General features: G+C 34.8%; 1 protein-coding gene across 3 annotated transcripts in view; it reads right to left on the bottom strand.

The window, feature by feature from the left end:
• LOC127809521 (glutathione S-transferase zeta class-like) overlaps nucleotides 1-16,203 on the bottom strand; it is a 50,558-nt gene extending 34,355 nt beyond the window's left edge. Inside the window, exons 1-11 of one of the 3 annotated variants that reach the window (XM_052348369.1) lie at nucleotides 16,039-16,203; nucleotides 15,855-15,951; nucleotides 15,688-15,744; nucleotides 14,052-14,137; nucleotides 13,610-13,681; nucleotides 11,550-11,603; nucleotides 11,350-11,425; nucleotides 10,356-10,417; nucleotides 9,151-9,210; nucleotides 8,320-8,431; nucleotides 7,627-7,934 (exon numbers count right to left, since the gene is read on the bottom strand). In XM_052348369.1, the coding sequence (XP_052204329.1) occupies nucleotides 8,321-8,431; nucleotides 9,151-9,210; nucleotides 10,356-10,417; nucleotides 11,350-11,425; nucleotides 11,550-11,603; nucleotides 13,610-13,681; nucleotides 14,052-14,137; nucleotides 15,688-15,744; nucleotides 15,855-15,951; nucleotides 16,039-16,041 (678 nt within the window). In that variant the 5' untranslated portion in view covers nucleotides 16,042-16,203 and the 3' untranslated portion in view covers nucleotides 7,627-7,934; nucleotide 8,320. Of the gene's footprint in view, nucleotides 1-7,626; nucleotides 7,935-8,319; nucleotides 8,432-9,150; nucleotides 9,211-10,355; nucleotides 10,418-11,349; nucleotides 11,426-11,549; nucleotides 11,604-13,609; nucleotides 13,682-14,051; nucleotides 14,138-15,687; nucleotides 15,745-15,854; nucleotides 15,952-16,038 lie in introns of those variants that run through there. The other 2 variants (XM_052348370.1, XM_052348371.1) reach the window with 2 other exon arrangements.
• Between the last annotated feature and the right edge of the window lie 6,262 nt (nucleotides 16,204-22,465).

Genomic DNA, 22,465 nt, shown 5'->3' with positions numbered 1-22,465 from the left:
TTTCTTTTTTTTCCTTTTCCTTTCCTTTTCCCTTTTTCTTTCTTCTCCTTCCTTCTTCTTCCCTACTTCTTCTTTCTGCAACTTACGAACAGTAAGCTTCCTTCTTTCTTTCTTTCTTTTTTCCTTTCTTTTCTTTTCCTTTTCTTTTCTTCTTCTTCTTCTTCTCCTCTTCTTCTTCTTCCGTACCCTGCACACAGCCACTGTGCGCCATCACCGCGGCCACTTGCCGCCTGCCTCCGCGGCTTCCAGCCGCCACCACGGCCTCCTCCGGCTGCCACCAGCCAGCCGCGTCGCCCCTCGCCGCGATCGATCTTCTCTGCGCGCTGCCCAACTCCGCCAAGCTTGCTGTCGCGGCTGCCATGGCTGCCTAACTGCTCGCAACTTCCTCCTCTGACCAGCCATTAATCGACCTCTACCTTTCCCTCACGATCTCTCTCCCTCTCTCTCTTTCTCTTGATGCTTCAATGCCTCTTAATCGGCCAAATGCATCCCAATTTATAGACCTCCCTGCCTTAGCCCTTACTCCATTCGATTACATTTATATATATATATATATATATATTTTACTGTTGCATACTTGCCCACTACGCACACATCAAGCTTGGCCAGCAAGCTTAAAATCTTTGCTCCCAGATTTACTGCTCAAATTCTGCAACTTGCTCTCCAATTGCATTTTCAATTTCAATTTGGCTCACTGCTTCACGCCATGTATATACACACATAAATATCTATAACATATTTCTATAAAAAAATTACACATTTTAAATCCCTCATACGAGAATAGCACATTAATCCCAAATTTTTATCATAATATTACTTGGGTAATTCCCTTATTGCCACTATGCCCTTAAACCTCAAATTAATTTGTATTTTAATATTAAAAATTCAAAATTAATAACTTAATTTTACTCGATATAGATGATTTCGCCTTAGTGTCCTCACCGAGCTATCGTTTCCTCCTAAAACCACTGAAAGGTTGTTCGTTATGCAAAACTGGAGCCTCCCTAGGGTTCCGTTGATTTTTCGGGAGTCCCCTACAATGATTCAATTTTATAGCCTAAATGACAGTTGTATTTTAGCTATACCGAAAATTGTTTCCGATCTGATTTTTTTTGATACCATAAATCCTAACTCGGAACGCATATCGAGACCATATCATTTTTCTTAAACAATTTCACTCAAAGGCATTCCTTGCAGTTGATTCGGTACTTATAACTACGATCAAACCAATTTTTTGGTATTTTAAACTCATCGAAATTACGTGGCATCCTTATACGAACATGGGGTATTACAGATCCTAATCACGACAGAGGTTTTCGCCTCTAGTCAATCCACTAAATCAACGATAACAAATCGATTACACCAATTCAACAAAGAACGAAACAATTACAGTATTGCATCAAGAAGACAGAAACCAGAAAACAAGTACAAGAATGCATCAACACCAAGCAAACACCAAACTCACCACTGCCTCTTGATCTCACCTCCCACGATAAAGCGATTAACACTGAAGATAGAGCAATACACCGTAGGTTCTTACAGATCGGAGGATTCACAGGTTGTGTCTCCTCTAAATGCGCTGATTTAGGGTTTCACGATTGCATAAAGGTAGTAAAAAAAGTAACGCTTCATTTCTGATAGCAACCTTATAAACTAAGGCAAACTAATTGCAAGCCACACAATCAGCGTTTAAGATAGATCAACTGTTGATATAAGAGATATCCAAATAATAGTGTAATGACATATAAATGAAGATGAAATTAAAGCTAAAAGACATTTATGTAAAATGCAAATGAAATGCAGCAATTAACATGTAATTTTGAATCACATATTACAACAAATTCCACTTTGATTCAAGAATGGAATGTTAATGGATTTGACTTTGGGACCTCTACAGGAACAAGCTTAGTGAGCATGTCTGCTGGGTTAATTTTTGTTGAAATTTTCTCTACCTTAATTTGTCCTTTAAAAATAATATCCCTAACAAAATGAAGTCGCACATCTATGTGCTTAGTCCTCTCATGAAATGCACTATTTTTAGAGATATGGATAGCACTTTGCGAATCACAATATACTCTAAGGACCTATCGGCCAAAACCTAATTCATTGGTTATTCCTTGTAACCAGATGGCTTTTGTAAGAGCCACATATTCAGCTTCAGTGGTTGATAAAGCCACTATGTGTTGAAGATTAGCTTTCCAGCTAATTAAATTTCCACCTAAGGTGAAAGCATATCTTGTTAAGGATTTTTTTTTTATCCAAATCTACTGCAAAATTTGAATCAAAATAACCTTCTATGCAGCTATCATTCCTAATGTTTGAACTAAACACTAAACCTTTATCTACAGTTCCTTTAAGATACTTAAGTATCCACTTAACAGATTTCTAATGTTCCTTATATGGGTTACTCATAAACCTATTTACTAGGCTTACACCATATGCAATATCAGGCCTAGTGCATATCATTGCATACATTAAACTTCCTACAGCGTTGGAATATGGAACATTTTTCATGTTCTCCTCTTCTATCTTAGGCAAACTATCTTTCACAACACTTAGCTTAAACTGAGGAGACATAGGAATAGACACTAGTTTACATTCTTACATTTGAAATAAATCTACCACTTTCTTTATATAACCAAACTAATTCAAGGTTAGAACACCTTTCTCTCTATCCCTCTTAATGTCAATTCCAAGTATACGCTTTGCTGCACCTAGAGATTTCATTTCAAATTTAGATCCAAGGGATTGGGTAAGTTTACTTATTTCTTTCTTATCCTTACATGCTATAAGCATGTCATCCACATATATTAAGAGATATACATAGATTCCCCTTAAGTTGTTTAAAATAAACACAATGGTCAAAATTACTCCAATTGTAATTTTCCCTAAGAATAAACTCATCAAACCTCTTATACCATTGCCGAGGAGACTGCTTAAGGAAATATAATGACCTTTGCAGTAAACAAACCATATTTTATTTCCCTTTTTCTACAAATCCTGTAGGTTAATCCATATAAATCCTTTCTTCTAAGTTTCCATGCAAGAAAACGGTCTTGACATCTAGTTGTTCTAGCTCTAAATCATATAGGGCTACTAGGGCCAAGGCTAATCTTATGGAAGTGTGTTTAACCACATGAGAGAATACCTCATGGTAATCTATGTCTTCCCTTTCGGAATACCCCTTAGCAACTACCCTTACTTTAAATCTAGGTGGTTCTACTCTTGGTATTTCTGGTTTTCTTTTAAAGATCCACTTATAGCCTATGATCTCTTGGTCTTTAGGCCTTTTCACAAGGGACCAAGTCTTGTTCCTTTTGAGAGAGTCCATCTCCTCTCCCATGGCTTTTAACTAGTGGATTCTATCTTTACTAACACAGGCATCTTGGTAATTTATAGGTTCTTCAAGCTCTATAAAATCTCTTATATTTAGGGCATAGGTTATACAGTCTGCATGAGCATACCGTTCAGGAGGTTTTATTTCTCTCCTAATCTTATCCCTAGATAAGAGATAATCACTCAAGTGAGTGTTATATTCTATTAACCTCAAGAGTGTTATCTTCTAATTCAGACTCAATAACTTCTGAGTTACTAAAGGGTTGAGAACTTTCTTCATTTGAATCTTCTATGTGATCCTTAGAGCTTTCATTTTCCACCTCAAACTGAAAACTATCAGTTTGGTTTTCCTTACCTTTTTCCACCTGACTTGGCACATAATATTGACACAACCTCCTTTCTTGCTGCTGCTGCTGCTGCGCATACGACATGCTGGAAGACTCCTCGGCCTCCCCATGTCCATCTTCCTGTCCCTATCCTCGAGGGTTCGCCTCGCACTGGCAAAATCCTTTCTCCAACGGGGGCTCCTACCTCCCCCCGTTTGAGAATGATGGGCGTGCTAGTGCTGGTGGTCCAGGAAACCGATGAGTAGCTCCGTTAGGCGCTAGATCTGATTCTCCAAAAGCGTAATCCAATCAGGCGGGGGAAGAGGGTTATCTAGGCTACAGTCCCTCCCCTGTTGGCTCCTCGGAGGATTGTTCTGGCTCAGCTCCGGGGCAGGGTTACCACCGGCAACCTGAGATTGGTGCCTTTTAGTTGCCATTGAGATAGAGAGATAACTTGAACGTCGTGATAAACCGTACTGGAGAGACATAAAGAAAAATGCCTCGGCCCCACGGTGGGCGCCAAAATGGTGATGCGGAAACCGATCACCTTCTCTTGCCTCAAACCAAACACCTACAAAAAGGTGGAAGTCAGGGACTTTCTTCCCCGGTATCACTCCAACGATCAAGTCAGTTACCGATGTATCTCTAGTTTTCAGTATATAGTAAAGAACCTTAGGCCAAAGAGAGGAATCCCCTTAGTCGTGCCGGTTACCTGCCTTTTTATCTTCTTGTTAAGGTAAATCCTCTTTCCGAATCACAGGGATCCTCTCCCGTCTCTCGCGGAACCGTTGTAACGACCCGCTAGGGGGTCTAGACGTTTTCGGGTATTTTATTTTGGATTCAAAAATTTTTGCTTTAATTAATTGAGGGTTGAAAATATTTTTCTTTGCTTATGGAATAAAGAGTAAGAGGAAATGAGAATTTGGTGGCCCATCTAAATGGAATCCAAAAATGTGGGGAAAGTCCAATTAGATTGGGCCATTGAGATATGTTTGAAATTTTAATTATATATTGAATGGGCTTGTATTATGATAATTTATTTGAGTTAGTGAGTTGGGCCATGGAATGGCCCACGACATAGGCTAAGCCCAATTGAGAAATGAGATTTGAAATTCTTAAAGGAAAATCATAATAAAATAAATTGGCCAGCAAATCTCAATAGTACCCTTGGTCTTCCTTTTGACCATTGTAAAGGTGAAGGGCAATCAGGTCATTTTGACCAAGTGGCAGGTGCAAACTGCTTATTTTCCTTTTTCGTGCTACACATGCACTGGCGACCCTTCTCCTAAGTGTACCCATATTTCCTATCCATGTCCTCTTCTTCTTATTTCTTCTCTTCCCTCCTGGTTGCTTGTATTTTTCGTCTGGGATGATAGCAGCTTCAAGAATAGAGAATTTCTCTGCATAGCAAAGTTATCAGGCAAGTTCTTCTTGCATTCCCTCTTCATTTTCAGTGTAGGCTCATTTATACATTCAGTATTTCACTTCCTTGATTTCTTGCTTTCTCATTTACTGTTCTTCATGCACTTCCACTTATTTTTAGTGCGAGCTCTCCTATATATATATTTATTTATTTTCAATGCAAGCTTCCTTGATTTTTACCTTCTGTTTTAACTTCATGCTACAAGTTCTTTTATACATCATCTTCTGCTGATACGATTGAGGTGTACATGTTGGTTCACTGTGTCCATTTCAGTTCATTTTAGCTCGCTATGTTATTTTTTTAGCTCACTGTGTTCAACCTTTTGTTTCTGTATCTCTTTGTGGGTCTCCTTGTAGTCTCGAAATGGGGTTTGTTTTCACCCCAAGCTTTCTTCTTGAATGGCATTTTATATAACTAGGTGAGGATGAGAACCTCTGCTCGTTCTGCATCCAAAGAAGCAGTGTTAAATGTATATATATATATATATGTGTGTGTGTGTGTGTGTGTATCATACCCAAATGAACTCGCTGATCCAAATGTTTCTTATATGTATATGTGTTGTGTTTGAATGTAAAATGCTCAGTCCATTCGAATGATTTCATTGAGGTATTTGGAGGTCTCGCAGAAACAGCAAAAGCTTAATTGAAAATATATATACTGTTCGCCCATATATGAGACTTACTTATAAATACACATATACATACCTGCGTAACGAGTTGCTACCCCTTACTGATTTGTAAAGCTTATCCGAGCCATACACTGCCTAGCCAATCCACCATATACTCATGCTTAAACAGTCGTTAGAATGCCCCTGTTCTATTCAACAAACCCAGTTATATATATATATATATACACGCTCAGCTTTATTAATGTTCCAACGAGCTCTTTGCCGCGAGCTCATACCTATATGCTCCCTAACCATAAGCTTAATCGCGAGCTCGTTCCCGCAAGCTCATTTCTCAAGCTCTTGGCCACGAGCTCTTGCCGCACGCCTGACCTCAAGCTCGTCCAGTGAGCTCTTGCTCAACCCCTTGACTACAAGCTCGTTCAGCGAACCCTTGTTCACCTCATGACCTCGAGCTCGTTTCAAGCTCTTTCCGCATGTCCTTTCTGCGAGCTCTCCCGTAAGTCGCGAGCTCATGACCTCGAGCTCGTCCCGAGCTCTTCCCATAAGCCTTTGAATGGAAGCTACCTGCTCACACCCTATCTATTTACCTTTAAAGTAAATGTTTGCATTTTCTTTAATTTATATTTTACCTTTCATTTACTTTAATACATAAATGTAAATAAGAAAGTACCCCCCATTTGGATTCAATAAAAATATCAAAAAAATCAAAATCCATAACAGTAAAAAGATAGAATTTTAGTTTTAGTACAAATTCACGAATTTACAATTCTACCACTATCGAAATACATAGTTTTCGTTTCTTGAAAAATTCATTAAAAATTATTTTTACAACAATGAATGCTAGTTATCAAAATACCGAGAGTTAGTTTCTCAAAATGAAGACATTTTCAAAATATGTTCTAATTGGTCATTTGCCTTAGAAAAATTTCAAATTTATGTTTGACCAGCAATTTCATTATGTTATGGGCATTTATTCGTGCTCATAGCTCAAATTCTAATTGGTGAGGTTTGTAATAATGAGAATTTATTATGTTATGGGCATTGAGCCTCTTATTATTTTGTATGGCCATCGAGCCTAGAGTTATGAGATGTTGGGAATGTAATTAAATCTTATTTAAATTTCTGCTGCTAGAAATGATATGAGTTAAGTTCAGTTTTGTTCTATATCATCTATGTAATGACCTTCTTTCGAGTATTCGAAAGCGGGCCTTACAATCGTGATCTTAAAGATATGGATTAGATAATCAGTTTCCGAAGAGTTCGGGATAGTCCCTATCTCCATGATCCTCAAAGCAATGATGGATGTCGAGGAATCCAGAGGATCTTTGTTGAACAATAGGTTTACTCGGTTTGCTGAGATATATCTGCCACGTGCCACCTCTGGGCTTAAGTAGGATGACGCTAGGGGTGTGGTTCCCCAATCGTACACATGTCATTATTGCTACTGGTCATATTCCTTGGATATTGGAGTAATTATGAAGCCGGTGACATTTTCCCTCATCACTATCCCAAGGAGTTTCTTTCACTTTTACTCTCCTCAATATTTGACTTAGACAATTACTTGGGAATATTATGTATGTTGATCGAAATAACCCTTTCAACATTGCTAGTATTCAATTTGTTCCCTTTATGTATAGCCTCCAACTGAAGAAAAGAATTGCGTTAAGTAGCCAATTATCGGCGTAGATTGTTGAGTTGACAACATCGAGCATCATTAGTTACATTGGTAGCTGAATCACATCATTTATACGATATTAGGTAAATTGCATACAAAGACGATCATCCCCCAAATCCAGTCTTCTTAAATGAGAAGATTCATGCACTGGATACAACCAATAGTTGTTTTCCTTGCAAAATGGGCAAGCAAAGTATATTCTGGGGCCATCAAAAAGAGGAGAGACAGGGTAAGAAAGTAAGAGAAATAGGAAAGCTTTATATTAATCACAGCAAAACATAAGAGTTTTAACACAAGGAACTTCAAACCACAAACAATAGTACATGTTTGGTTCTGCTGAAGAATGTCAACAAGAGAGTTGAACTTCAGCAACCATATGGCTTAGATGTTTCAGACATAGCTACAGGACTTCATTTTATTCCGGGCTTATTCTAATATGAGCTTTGTGGCAATATAATCTGCTAGAAACATCGAAGCTCTGGGATAGGATCTGCTTAAGTAGCTTTACTTTGAAGGGGCCCTCCAAAGTTAGATGGCTCTTCAGATCTGGATATAGAAACAGAAAGGAGAAGGATTCAGTCAGTGTAAGACCAACAAAGGCCAACTTATTTGAGGTCATCTTTAGTTTAAGCAACAGACACAACACTATCAAACAGCTCGATATTAAGAGTGGGTAATAGAGTCCAAGTTTAGTAAAAAACCCCAAACGCCAATCATAGCAATTCATTTAACCCAGTATTTAGGGGCTAAGCATACAACCATGTGCTAGAATATATGTCGATTGAGTCACTCACCAAGGAAGACTAAGATGGTGCTTAATAATGCCTTAAGTCATAATCCCATCCCCCAAAGAAACGAATGAAATGCAAAATAAAGAATGCAAAGAGAAGAAAGAGCATATATCAGTAAGTACTTTGTACTAGTCTATTACCTCAGCCTCTTACCTCAACAGGCGTATCCGGCTGCTTTTCTGGCATGGCAGCTTGGAAAGCAGGGTGCTCATTGTATGCTTCATTCAACCTAGATAGAAGAGGGTACGGAGTCTGTGAAAATCAATGAGAGAGTTGATATTAGAACTTCCTCAAAATGATATAAGATGCTAAGCTGAGCCACTTTCACATAACCACCAATCAAACAACAATTTTGTAATCAAGAAGACAGTGGACTACATATTAAATTTAACTGTTCTGTCTTCGAAACTATCTTACATAATTTGAGAAGGTAAAAAAGTATTTCAAAAGCCAATTCTATATGATTTCTGGATTAACATAGACAGCACCATTTAAAAATCTTTTTTTCTTTTTGCTGAGTAGCACCCTTCAACAGTTCACCAGCATCTATTCCATAAATTTTTTAAAATAAGACAGAAAGGGAAGTCCAGGACCCACACCAATGTGGCCTTCACCCCTTCACTTTCCATTCTCTCTTTAAGAAATGGGCATGCCGATTGCTTAAGTTAGACAAGCATCTCAATTGAGGCTTCCTCAGTGCACAAGGCCCCCCAATTTACAAGGGTTGGAGGAGAGTCATCCTTATATACATCCTTACCCATACTTTGCAAAGAGACTGTTTCCATGACAGAAACCTGTGACCTTCCCATCACAAAGGAGTAACCTTACCATGACCACCAAGGTTCACTGACCATAAAAATAAAGATTTGAAGCATATCATAAAAATAAGGGTAAATTATTTGAAGCCAAAACATAAAAATAAAGATTTAATTGGCCTTATTACAGACTTAATCAGTTTAGGAATAGCATACCATGTCAAGACTGAATCTTTTGATTGATGCGCCAAGCTGTGGTGCTAGAAACAAATCTGCCTGCAAGCAATACCAACAATATACCAAGCCCATTTCAAGTTTATATGGCAAAAAGTAATACCATGTGTGAAAAGCAACACCTTCTCATGCAAAACAAAGCACTCTTAAGTGTGCTCCTATTGTAATTCTAGCAATGTGTTAGGTTCAAACTCATAGACTGCATTCCTTGCGCAGAAAGGTTAAGGATAGCCAGTTCTAAACAGTGCATCAATTTGAAAATTTGCTTTCATTGCATTGGCATGAAATAACACCTGAATAGGATCTGGATCATACTAGAATTAGGACGAACAAGAATTTCAAGCCATCAGTGGGTACTTGTTTCACACATTGCATGCACCATTATGTGACTCCATGTAGTACATGTAACAGACTCCATGTAGAATTTCGAGCTTATTTCTATAGTTATGTCCAATTACAAACTCGTATTCACAAATCAGCCAATGGAAATAGCATGTCATGCCTCACTGATTGTTTGTCCTCAACCCTGACCGGGAATAGGCCTCTTTACAATGAAGTTGCAGTTGTTGATGTTCTGTTCACAGTCCCCAAACACAGCTACTAGACCTGAAAGCCCAAAAGTTGTCGAGTCCTACAAAATATATAGTAATTTCCCAGCACTCTGTCTCAATACAAACACCCTCACTTTTGTTTATGTCTAAGACTCCCAGTAACCAGTTTCTACATATCCAGAAATCCAACACTGTCGAGACCAAGTCAATTTCAACCCCTTGCTGACTATGACCCCTAGAATTCTTATACCCTAAGAACTAGAGACATACAAGTGTTCCTTGACCAAGCACATCACAACCAAGTTTAGGCAAACACCATCGGAGGTTTCAAGAATTTCTGATATCACAAGTTCAACAGTTTGTTCCTCAAATTTTGGTTTACCATAATGTACAATCTGATTGCTTAGTGCATTGAGTTTACGTAACCAGCTTGTTCTAGTAATCCTAAAAGATTCGTTATGATTATGGTAGTTATGCTGCAAAACTCCCTGTTCAGCACCCAATAAGAACAGTGGAAAAAATAAAAACAACCCTGGCCTACGCATCCTCATGCACAGGGTGGCGGAATCGCATATGCTGTTAGGTTTATGCAGTACACAAATAGAACTGAACACAGATGGTAGGGAAGAAGCAAACCAGGTAGACTTCATCTCCAGTGGCATATTTCCCAGCATAATCTTTTAATAGCTTCTCCAGAGCTGAACATGTGTACATTGGAATCAGCTAAATACAATATAGTAGTAACCTAAATCATACTATAGCAAATCATAGTACAGAATAGGTACACGTTACTATTTTCCCAGAGATAGCCAAATGGAATATTTCCCAATTCAAAACTAATATTCCGTTGGAGGATAAAGTTCTATACATGCTATAATATCACTTAAATGGATTTTGGATCCTTGTGGGTGAAACACAAACCTGCAAAACAAGTTGTCTGAAACAGCATATAACATGCCTTCTATGAAACTGGACCATAAGTGTGAGGACCAAAGGTCATGTTTTCTTTCTGAGGTACTCCAATATTAGGCTAACAGACAGAAGGTATACAATAATCATGGGGCCTGTACCAAGGAGACGATGAAGGCTTGAGGATAAGAGAGCTCATACCTATTCTCTGATTATTTTCATTGGGCAAGCTTGGTTGCAATGGTAAGGCACTTTGCGATGGGAAAGTTGCGGGTTCAAGTTGTGGAAACAACCTCTTGGCAAAAAAGCAAGGGGAAGGCTGGATACATACAACCCTCACAAAGTAGAAAGCCCCATGCAATGGGGGTACCCAGTTCTTGTGTCGTCAAACTAACATTTAATAGAAACTAAAGATTGTCACAGATTAATTGCAAATATAAAAAAAATGGCTAGAACAGGGTGGGAAAGAAAAGTGAAAATAAAAGACATTCTTTAAAACAAGCAAACATCAATAAATAATAAAAAGCATGCAATGTTAATGGCGCAAGAAAAAGATCCTAGTCCTTTCATATAGTCTAATTTTCAACAATGCTCCTACCACCACTTTATCATACTTGATCATTCAATGCAAAACAATTTTTTAAATAAATTTTGTAGAAGAAAATGATGATCAAAGTAATTTCTGCTGACTATGATCTCCAGTTCATTAGATAAAGTTTACCTTCAAAGCCTCTCCCAATATGATACTGAACCCAAACAAGCGTCTCATTGGGATTAACTTTTTCTGCAATGTACTTCTGCACATTCAAAAGCAGGAATAAGATGCAAATACATGGTGCTGAAATAGCAATATGATGGTAGCGTGCTAATTTCAGAAATAAAAACAGTAATATTAAAGCAGTGATCCCCTCCAATACTCACCAGTACATTTAGATTCTGAAGAGGCTGTATGCTTGAGGAAACAATATTTGCAGCCTATAAGCCAAATAACAATATATTGAGAACCAGTCCAATAAATCAACATCGAAAAGAGTGAAAAATGAAGTAAAAGATAAGAGTAAATTTCAGAAACCCTTTTTTTTCTCCATAGACAACTTATATTACTAAAAAGGTGCCGACAAAGGGGCAAGATATTGTTCAAAAGAAATTAACACAACTTCCATAACCCATATATCTGTTGGAAAATTTGGAGAGAGAGACAATAATTTCATCCAAGTCAGGACCCTGTATGCACTCACAATATGGGGGTATCAGGAACAACAATAGAATAATTAAATGCAGCTGTATATATAGAAAAAGAAGAGGTTCTACATTTATAGTGAACTTGGTTCAGGGAAATTCCATACTCAAATGGGATAAGGCTATCATCATTCATAACAGAAGGGAAATTTGGAGGCCAATCTGAAATTGGTTGTTGAACAACTCAATGAGAATTTGTTGCTGAACAAGTCAATGAACGTTGGCTTCTCAGATAAGCTAGTTGACCCAGTCAAAAACATGGGCCCACAAATCAAGTGTAAAGCCTAGAATTTCTCAAATAAAGATAATATTAAAACAAAGGATAAAACTTTTTGAAATATCTCTAAATTTACAACAATATCTAGAAGCAAAAACAAAAAGAGGAAAACCTGGAAGTTATGACTCTGCAATCATGTTACTCCCATAAAACCAGAAGAGGATTTTAAAGCATGGCATTCAAAAAATCCTTAAGACATAAAGTCACAATGCTGTGAATGCTTAAGACAAAACAAAAGAACATATACATTCAGTGGCACTACTATCAGCAAGCCTACCAAAACCTCTTCTTTCAGTAAATATTTTTGTTATCAGTGAAATGAAACTACCGCTGAAGATTCATATTCATGTATGATAGATTACACTTGCTGAGTGCTACATCATCCTACATCAGATGGTGTCCTGAACTATAGTATGGGTAAAAATATCTTGGCATTTCCGGCTTCCTTCACTAGCTACTTAAGAGCAAAATATAAGTTGAAATAAACAATACAATTTCCAATAAAGATATAGATAAGCAAAAGGATGGTCTCAAAGAGAGGCAAAAATCAGAAGTGCCTATTGGCTCCTTTTTATTTTGTGGTCCTTTTACCTCTTTTTTCTACTAGACAAAACAATAAATGAACTTAAGCCTGGATACCAAGGCTAAGAAATCAACTGGGCATCTCTAAGCTTGAAACAGTAATTTTCTGTTGCTGAGGAGTTTGAGGCTAAGTTTGAAACTACAATTTTTCTACAAAGAGGAAAATGAGAAGAAACAACTCTAAGTAGTTTTCTTTCATAATAGAGATCTCTAAATCTGCGAATGATGCAATTTCCCACTAATGTTATGTGGAAGCAATTTAAACACTTTTCAGCAGAGAGAGTACTAGATGCCAAAAAGATTCAATAAAAATGAAACTTAGCTCTATTGTTTAAACTAACTAGCCTTTCTTCGCCAGGTCTAATTCCTTACATTAATCCTTGTATTCAGTTAGAATACTTGGTTATAGAGTCAGGTTTATGTAATGTTTATAATATAGTGAGAACTTGTATAATACAAATGAATGACTACAAAAAAAAAAAAATGCACAAATAATGTTAATGTCAAGTTGTTCAACAACATCAATCAAATTAATATCATGTCGGAGGTGAATGGGGCAAGACTAGATCAAGAAAATATGATAATTTGTTAATTGATTCACGAGATCATTGGGACAAGTGGACTATGATTACTTAGTCCAATCTTTCTTGATTTAACACTAATCTAATTTTCAGTGTTTTAAAAAGTATTCACCCAGATTTAAATACTTTCTTATTCTTGATTCTTTGTATCTTTGACTTTTGTATCTTGTACATCTTAGCTTTCCTTATTGTTTGTATATGTAATCTTTCCTATGATGTACTCTAGTTCCCTATTAATAGGGATTGAATTATTCATTCGGATCAATGAAAGAACTTCTAATCTGTTTTTCCTACATAATTACCTGGTAGTTGATTGCTCTTCTTTGAAGATCACGAGGCAATAATGGTTGTTGAGGATATTTCTCTTCCAAATACTGCACATCAATCAGCACATATCAGGAAAACTGGTAGTACAACCAATTCTGCATCGAGATTATATACAAAGGGAGAAACCAATTTGGTTTTGGCACTTCGATTTCTAAAGCCATGTCACATATTAGGTGAAAATTTACTTGAAGTTTAATTCATTGCGTGCAAAACAGTTTTATTTCCAATGCTTGGATATATGTCAAATAAGAAATAATTAGAATAAATGCCACACACATGATAAAAAAAAAAGAAGGTAGGGGAGGAAGGAGGTAAGGGAAGAAAAAGATCTGACAGCTTTATGGCACAGGCATGTGCGCCTTTCATTGAGAGCCCTGAAAAACATGGAATAAAGGTGACAAATGTCAAAGCACTCACCATTAAGATAGCAAAAGAGTCAGAAACTACAATGTCCTCATCCACCAACACTGGCACATAACCAATCGGATTGAGCTTCAAAAACTCTGCATTTAGAAACAGAAAGAATGTTATGAAGCATATTACGGCAGGAAAATAACAAGTCCTATACTAATGGAACCTAAAATTTGCAACTCTAAGGGCAAATATGCATCCTAATCTCATGAACTGATACCATAAACTGAAAATGAACAAATGAGAAAAATTTTAAGTGCTTTTCTTTGTTTTTGTTTGTTCTTTCTTTCTTTCTTTCTTTTTTGGATAAGTAAAGATAAGCAACTAGTGCTTGAATTTTACTTAACATGTGCCCATTTACGCCTTAGTTGAACTTGTGCCATCAACAACATCATCTAATATACATTAAGCTAATAGAATGTGTAAAAAGATATGCATGAAGGTCTCTTATGTTGTATGGACTTATGGATTCAAAATGAAATAAATATGATTCAAATTATTCGAAAAACATGGCATGAAATCTTGATATGATAATTTGGGCATTGGTTTAAAGATTGAATGTTCAGAGCCTTAACAAAAGGGATTTGAAATAAGTAACAACTGGAAATTCCTTTCTAAGAATTTCTACGAGATCCCATCAAATTGCGTTTCTTCTCCCATGTTCCATCATACTCTTAGTTTCTTAATCGGCCTATAAATATCCTATACTGTTTTTAGCATATACAGATGCTGCATGCAGACAATTTTCACAAAATCAACATCAAATATTTTCACTAAATGCCATATGCATCCAGATGGAGCCTTAATCAATTCTAACAGGCTATGCAAGTTAGATTAAGATTGCCATACTCTTGGTACTAACAAATAAATCATAATGGAGACATTACAACTATGTCCTCAGGAGGCATATGCTTTAACAAGTAGTACAAAATCTCCAGGTCAGCCCAAGCATTCAGCGATTGATGCAGACAAAATATGTCACTCTCATGTGGATACTTTTTAGTGAAGCAGCCATTTCTATCATCTTATTACCAGAGTCAGTTATGGAAAAATTAATGGAGAATAACCGAGGAAGAAGCTTACTTTGATAAAGGTAATGGAAAAAAAGGTATGTTGAATAAATAGATAAGCAGGCCAATTAACGAGATAGTTATTCATTTATTGTCTCCTTGCTTCAGTTGGTTAAAAGTAACTAAAACGACAATAAGCTAGGATTTGCGCCAATAGGTCATGGGTTCAATTCATTGCCCTGCGCACTGAGATAAAATCTCCACCTATAATTTATCTCCTCTACCAAAATCGAGGACACGAGCGGCAAAAGACGACTGATGGGGGTAATCCCAAAAGTAACAAACAAGAATAGTTGTTCCTAACTGATTGCTTTGGGAAAAGTAAAAAAACACATGTCCTTTTGGGGGTGTGTGTGGGGAAGTGGTGGTGGACCTGGTTGGGGGGGGGGGGGGGGGAAGATGTACGATCTTGTCCTTGAATCTTCTTCAAGATTTTGTCCATGGGTCACTATTTCGTTTGTTTTCAGGCATCTGCTCTGTGAAGGAACAGTAACAGTCAAAAGGATTCCTGCCTACTTGAAATTATACATCAAGCACTCGGCTATATTCATAAATAAGCACCAGGAACTCACCGGTACTGAACTGCTCGCCTTTGAGTAAATTAACTGCTTTATATTCATAACGGAGCCCTGCTTGTGAATTACACGCGCAAGCAAAAATCAGTCACTGGTATCATCAAAGCGCTAAGGTTTCAAGAAAAACGAAATTTAAACAGAACAAGTGAGCGAGAGTGAGAGACCTTTCAAGTTCATAGCAATCCGAACGCGGTGAGCGCAAGAGCTCCTCCAGTACGAATACAGTTTCAGCTTCGTCGCTTCCTCTACGCCGCCACTCGCCTAAATCATCATTTCCAACAAAAATTCAGCAAAACGCAGAGACAGGAAAAGATACCGCGGCCTGAGAGAGAGGAGAGAATTACGCACCATCGCTGAAGCTTCAACTTAGAACTGCAAATCGATTGATCTTTCCATAGTTGTGTATGAGTATGTATGAACTTAGTGGAGTTGCATTCCATCTAGATACAGCTTTCAAAAGTTGAAAAGATGAGCTCACCGATGACGGTACTAGCCGACCGGCTTTGCTTCGTCGTCATCGGCTCTGGAGAAAAATCCATTGCTGCGCTGGCCACCGCAGTTCCATGGGGCCGCACTCGAGACAATTACGTGTCAATTAGAGAAAAAAAAGAGTTAAGTAACAATATTTATCCTAAACTTTTTACTTTATAACAAATGAAGACTTATATTTTAATTTATCTTATTATTAAATTTTTAATCTTATTATAGTTTAGTCTATGTCATTATTGCTAACCCCTATTAAGAACCAACGGTGAAAGCTCGTTGTTGTGTTCTTTTTTCTTCTTCTTCAATATTGTTCGATTTTTTTTAAATTATTTTTCTCTCAATTTCTTAAAAAAACTTCTATCAAAATCAAATAAGACAAAATGACTATATCTCTCTCTAATTTGTTGATTGTCGGTGGCGCCAAACCAATTGCCAAAACCCTTATCACAATTTTGCAATGTGATTCATTAAGACCTTACGAGTTTGGATTACATGAATAGTGGGACGATTAAGATAGAGATAACAATAAATTTTTCTCTCTTTTTTCTCACACACGCACACTCTCTCTGTTTATCGTAAAATGAGTATGAATTTAAGGATTTGAAAACTCAAATTAAAATCTGAATTTCTAAATCTTTAAGGCAAATTTCGTTTTTTGTATTACAGAGGGTTTGAATAACTTCAAATCCATATCTATATTGATTCCTCAACAATTTCATTCAAGACATGTCAATGATTTAGTCTATTATTAAGACTTACTCTTGGAGGTCAATTTTTTGATATTTTTCGATGCTTTACTAGTATTTTTTTTATGAGTAAATTGCATTCAGACTCTTGTAATTTATGTCATTTACACAAATACCTTTTAGTATTTAAAAATGGCTATGAGAATTCCTTAATTAAAACTAATTATTTTTTTTGCACAAACACTCATTTTATTACAAAAGATTTTAATTATACATTAGTTAAATTAGATTAAACTAATTAAATAAAAAATGAAATTAAAAAAAAAAAGACAACATAGTTTGCAATTAATAACTAAATTTGAACCAAAAAATACTAAAGATCCAATAACAAAACGATGAAATTAAATATCTGATTATTTGATAATGAATTTTTCTAATGGGTCAATAGTTTCTTCTTTTTTTTTCTTTTTCTTTTTATGAGAAACTCATCAAAAACAACAGATAGAAGAAAGTCACCAGGCGAAAACATCTTTTTATTTTTTAATTTTATTATTGATTAATTTTAAATCAACTAGCTTAATTTAAATTAATATTAATTAATTAATATTGATGGGATAAAAGGGATGTCCATTTAAAAAATTTAAATCATAAAATCTTCGTGCAAATGATCTAAATCATTACAAATTTGAGTGAATTTTTTCTTATTTTATTTTCCCGGGCCTGGGCCTGTGAATGTGGGCTCACAGCCCATTATTTTGGATAATTTAAATTGAACCCGGTCGCTCAACTATTTTCATTTTCAGTCAGCGCCCTCTTTGGTGTTTCTCCACCACAATTCTATAATAATATTTAATTTAAAAAAAAAAAGTAACAATTTATCATGTGAATAAAATTTAAACTCATGACCTCTCGCATCTAATCTCTTTATGGATAGAAATGTGTTTTCAAATCGGAAATGCCTTTTCGATACTTCCTTAATATTTTGAAACAATTTCAAAAAGTTTTCGAATTTGTAAAAATAGACTGAAAACGTTTTTTAGAGTTTTGAAAATAGAACGTTGCGGAAATGCTAAAATGACGCCCCAAAAAATTTTCATGCATCATAGATTATACATTTATTATATCTTAACAATTATTCTTAAAACATTGATTAACATTATGTTAATAAATTAGGGTTTGCTAATAAGTGTAGCAATATACCGGTCAAGTTACATTTAATACACTTTTATTTTTACACTAAACATTTTTATTAGTTATTATTAAATGTATCGTATTTTAAAATATTTTATTAATTAATAAAAAATATTTAAATGTTAAAAATAAAATACATTAAATACATATTAAGAAATACCCTAAAAACATAGGTAAACGAAACCTTGAGCTTTTTGATGAGCTTGGAGCGAATGTGTCAAAAATGCTTTTTGAACACTTTTTTATGATATTTATGTACCTAAAATTAATAATAAATTTGCTCATTATTATGAACTATTATTAATTTTAAATAAAATTGTTATGAATTTTAATAAAATAATTATAGATTTATGTATTTTATATCAATTTGTGACAATTATTTGCTGTGATGCACGAAAACGATGAAATGATGTAATTTTAATGTTTTCGAGACGACGTAATTTTAAGGTTTTCGAGACGTTTTCCAACCTAAAACACTAAGAAATATAAAAAAAACATTTCAACCTCATTTCTATAATTTTGAAAATGCTTATGGGTCTTTGCATAATATTAAAAAAATATTTTCAATTTGAAAATGCGTTTTTGTTTTGCGATTATATTAAAGACGAAAGCAATTTCCTCTCTACTATCCCCACCACCAGTTAAAAACAAAAATAACTTGTGTTTATGTATACTTGAGTCGATAACAAAATTTATATTTATATTTAATTAAATAATTATTTTTTTATAATTTTTTATATTAAAAAATATATTTACAAAAAAAAACCCTCATATTTTTTATTTAATTTTGTTGCCCACATTTTCATTTCCTACCTTTTAAAAAAAAACTGTTATCCTAGTTTTTATTTCATTTCGCATTTATTTTTCATTTTTGTTAACTTATAATCTTGATTATTTGTTCGACATTTCTCTTCACTTAAATTGTATTATTAGTTTAGTATTTATTAACCACTTTTGTGTGAACAACATACTAACTATAAGTACAATGCATGGCGGGAATTTTTCTCGAGCAACTACTTCACTCTTATACTTTATTCTTGTATTGTTTGTTCAAATCTATTAATTACTTATTGGAGAGATACAATCTATTTGATCTCTCATCTCCCTTGACATAAGTAGGGGTGGACCAGTGAAAGGCCCTCACTGGGCCTTGGCCTATCATTGATTTGGCCTACACTCAAGCCCGAGTATAAAATCTAAAATCCTCCCTCAATCTTTCTCTCGCTCGAGCTCCTGTCGCCTGCCCCCTACCTTTCTTCCTCTCTTGTTCTTGCTAGCTGTTAGTTGCGGGTTTCCTCTCTGTCGCTCTCACTCACTCCGACCTCCGTCCGGCGACTCAGACCATCTGACCATCACTGAGGTGAGGTCGTTGACTCGTTTCGCTAGCCCTCCCCTCACCTTCTCGGTCTACGGTCGCTCTCGCTTACCTCGCTCAATCCATCACCGTCAGTTGCTCATGCTTGCTAGTTGCTGCCTCTCTTCGAGCCTCTGGCTCCATCGCTCACCGGCGTCACCTTCTCGACCTTGCCCTCGCCGGCTTACCCGTCAGGGCTCCGGCCTTCCGTCGTTGATCGCTCGTTGGAGCTGGATGCTGCCTGCCTCTCCAACTCCAGCTCTCTCTCCCTCTCGCTTAATTAGTGAGCAGTAAGGCCTCACCAATATTTGTCTCAGAAAGGTTTTTTTTTTCACTTTTAAAATTAAGGTATTGATTAAATTATGTTAATTTTTTTGTATTTTATATTATTTTTTATTTTTTCTTAATAAATTTTACCCTCACTAAAAAATATTGATAACTCCGCCCCTGGATATAAATACAAGTTTTCTCCAATGGTGAATCAAACTCTCCATTGAATTGGTAGCTAGTCACTAGTCTCTAGACATGCAAATCAGGTTCCTTATTCATTGCCCGATTCTATCTCAACTTAAATTTTTATGTTTTATAAATTTTAATTATTATATTTTTAATAATGATATAAATATTTAATAATAATTAAATATATTTTAACAGTACAATCATTATTAAAATCGATCAGGACAAAATTTTAGAAACCCAATAAATTCTCAAACTTCAATTATAAAATATTATTATTTTATAATATTTAATGAACCCTAAGGAGATTCCTCAAAGTGGCGTTAGCCTATTGCACGTGGTGCGCGAGTGGCCGCACACCGAGGCATCACGTGATCCACGTCCATCACATCTCAGCCCTTTGCTTGCGGGAATTAAAGGTATTTATTTATTATTTGCATTTGATATATTTTATTGTTAGTATTTAAATATTTTTATTAATTAGTTAAATATTTTAAAATATAAAATACATTAAATATATTTTTACAGGTGTTCTAACAACACCTATTCACAAAACTCTTATTATTTAAATATTTTATTTTCTTAACTTCTCTTGATATTATTTTTTGGTCGCTCAAAAATTTTAAATAACCTTAGCATAAATAGGAGATAGGTACTTTATTGATGGTTTCAAAATGGATGATAACATGATTTTACGGATATAATTTTACGATTTTTTGAACTAAAAATTCTTACGATTTTACGATTTTAAAGTTAATCGCACTCGATTTTACGATTTTACATGTCGAAGACCCTTTTACGATTTTACATGTCGAAAACTCTTTTACGATTTTAACAACCTTAGATGATAAAGATCTTTGACGTGTGACTAATTAACTTGTTTTGCATGTGATAACTTACTTCATATGACGGAAGCATAATAATCGATATTTTCGTAATTAAGAATATTTTATATCTCGATTAATGTATTTGATTTAAGTATATTATCTAGACATGATTGTCTACTTTTGTTATATGTATTTTCTGATCGTATGATTGTTTACCTTTATTCTATATATGTCAATTAAAAAATATTTATTTTTTAAATTAAAATATAAAAATTTAATTAATAATTTTATATTTCAAAAAATAAAAAAAATAAATTTTTAATAATTTTTAAAAGGCCACCAAGCTAATTATGGCCTATGCCCCCATCAACTTTTGAGCCGGCGCTGGTGGAGAGAGTGTCTGCCTGACTCTGGGAGGAATGTACAGTCGCTGTACATTTAACATTGTTCTAGGAGGAAGGAGATTCCCTGTACCTTGTCCTAGAATAGGAAGGAGCGGCAATTGCAATTGCAACGTGGCGTGGCGTTAGCCTATCACACGTGCTGCACGACTGACCGCACACCGAGGCATCACGTCATCCACGTCTATTTCAGCCCTTTGTTCGCGGGAATTAATTAATGGTATTTATTTATTATTTGCATTTGATATATTTTATTGTTACTATTTAAATTTTTTATTAAATATTTTAAAATATAATATATTTAATCTATATCTATATCTATATATATAAAATATTGATACTCGCCTAAAAAGTCTAATAATGTTAATATAGATGAAAAAAAATGTACCTATAGGTGGAGTTTGAGATTTATTGTCTAATTTTGTTATCCGTTTTTTTGTCTATTCAACGAAAAGCAGCTACATCACCTATTATCAAATAATAATTTTTTTTAAAAAATTATAAAATTAAATAATAACATATATGTCATTTATAATTTTTTTGTTTGATTTTAATTTTTTTTAAATTATTATTTGATAATGGATGATATGGCTACTTTTCATTGAGTGGACAGATAAAAGGACAACAAAATGGAATGACAGATCTTGGCTCATATAGGTGACTCCTTAGGCATATTATATTTATTGTATATTTTGTGAGGAGAGATTGATAATTTGGATTTTGTTATTTGTTTTTGATTTAGTTTTATTTGTGATGCTCGGAATATACTTTACTTAAAATCGTAGACGTTTTAAAATTTTAAATTATTTGTAATTTTATTATTATTATTATTATTATTTTATTAATTAATTATATATACAAATTTTCGAATATAGTTAGGTTCATGTAAGAAAACCCGTCTAGTAGTAAATATAAAATACACCGATAGAGAGGTGTTCTAAGAACACTTATTAACAACACTCTTATTATTTAATGGTTTTATTTTCTTAACTTAATTATTCTTAAAGTCAACTAATGATGATATTTTTAATTTATAAGAGTAATTCAACACCTAACACGACACGGAACATTAATTAAATTAATATTTCAATTAATATCTTGTGGAGAGATGGGGATAGGATATAAAAAAATTATTTAAATAATTCAACATGACATTAAGAATTATTCCTTTCAATAATTCAAATTAATGGGTTAGCAAAAATAAAAAAAAAACTAATTAATATTGGCTTGTAGCTTCAATAATATAATACAAAGGGTAGAAGTAAAAATTAAAATTAATGGGTAATATTAATAATGTATTTTATTTTTAATATTTAAATAATTTTATTAATTGATGATAAGTATATCATATTTTGAATTATTTAATCAATTAAT

This window comes from Diospyros lotus, chromosome 9 (genome assembly GCF_014633365.1).
Source record: "Diospyros lotus cultivar Yz01 chromosome 9, ASM1463336v1, whole genome shotgun sequence".
Classification (NCBI taxonomy): Eukaryota; Viridiplantae; Streptophyta; class Magnoliopsida; order Ericales; family Ebenaceae; genus Diospyros; species Diospyros lotus.
The sequence above is the reverse complement of the archived record's forward strand: the minus strand, read 5'-3'. Positions and strand labels throughout refer to the sequence as shown.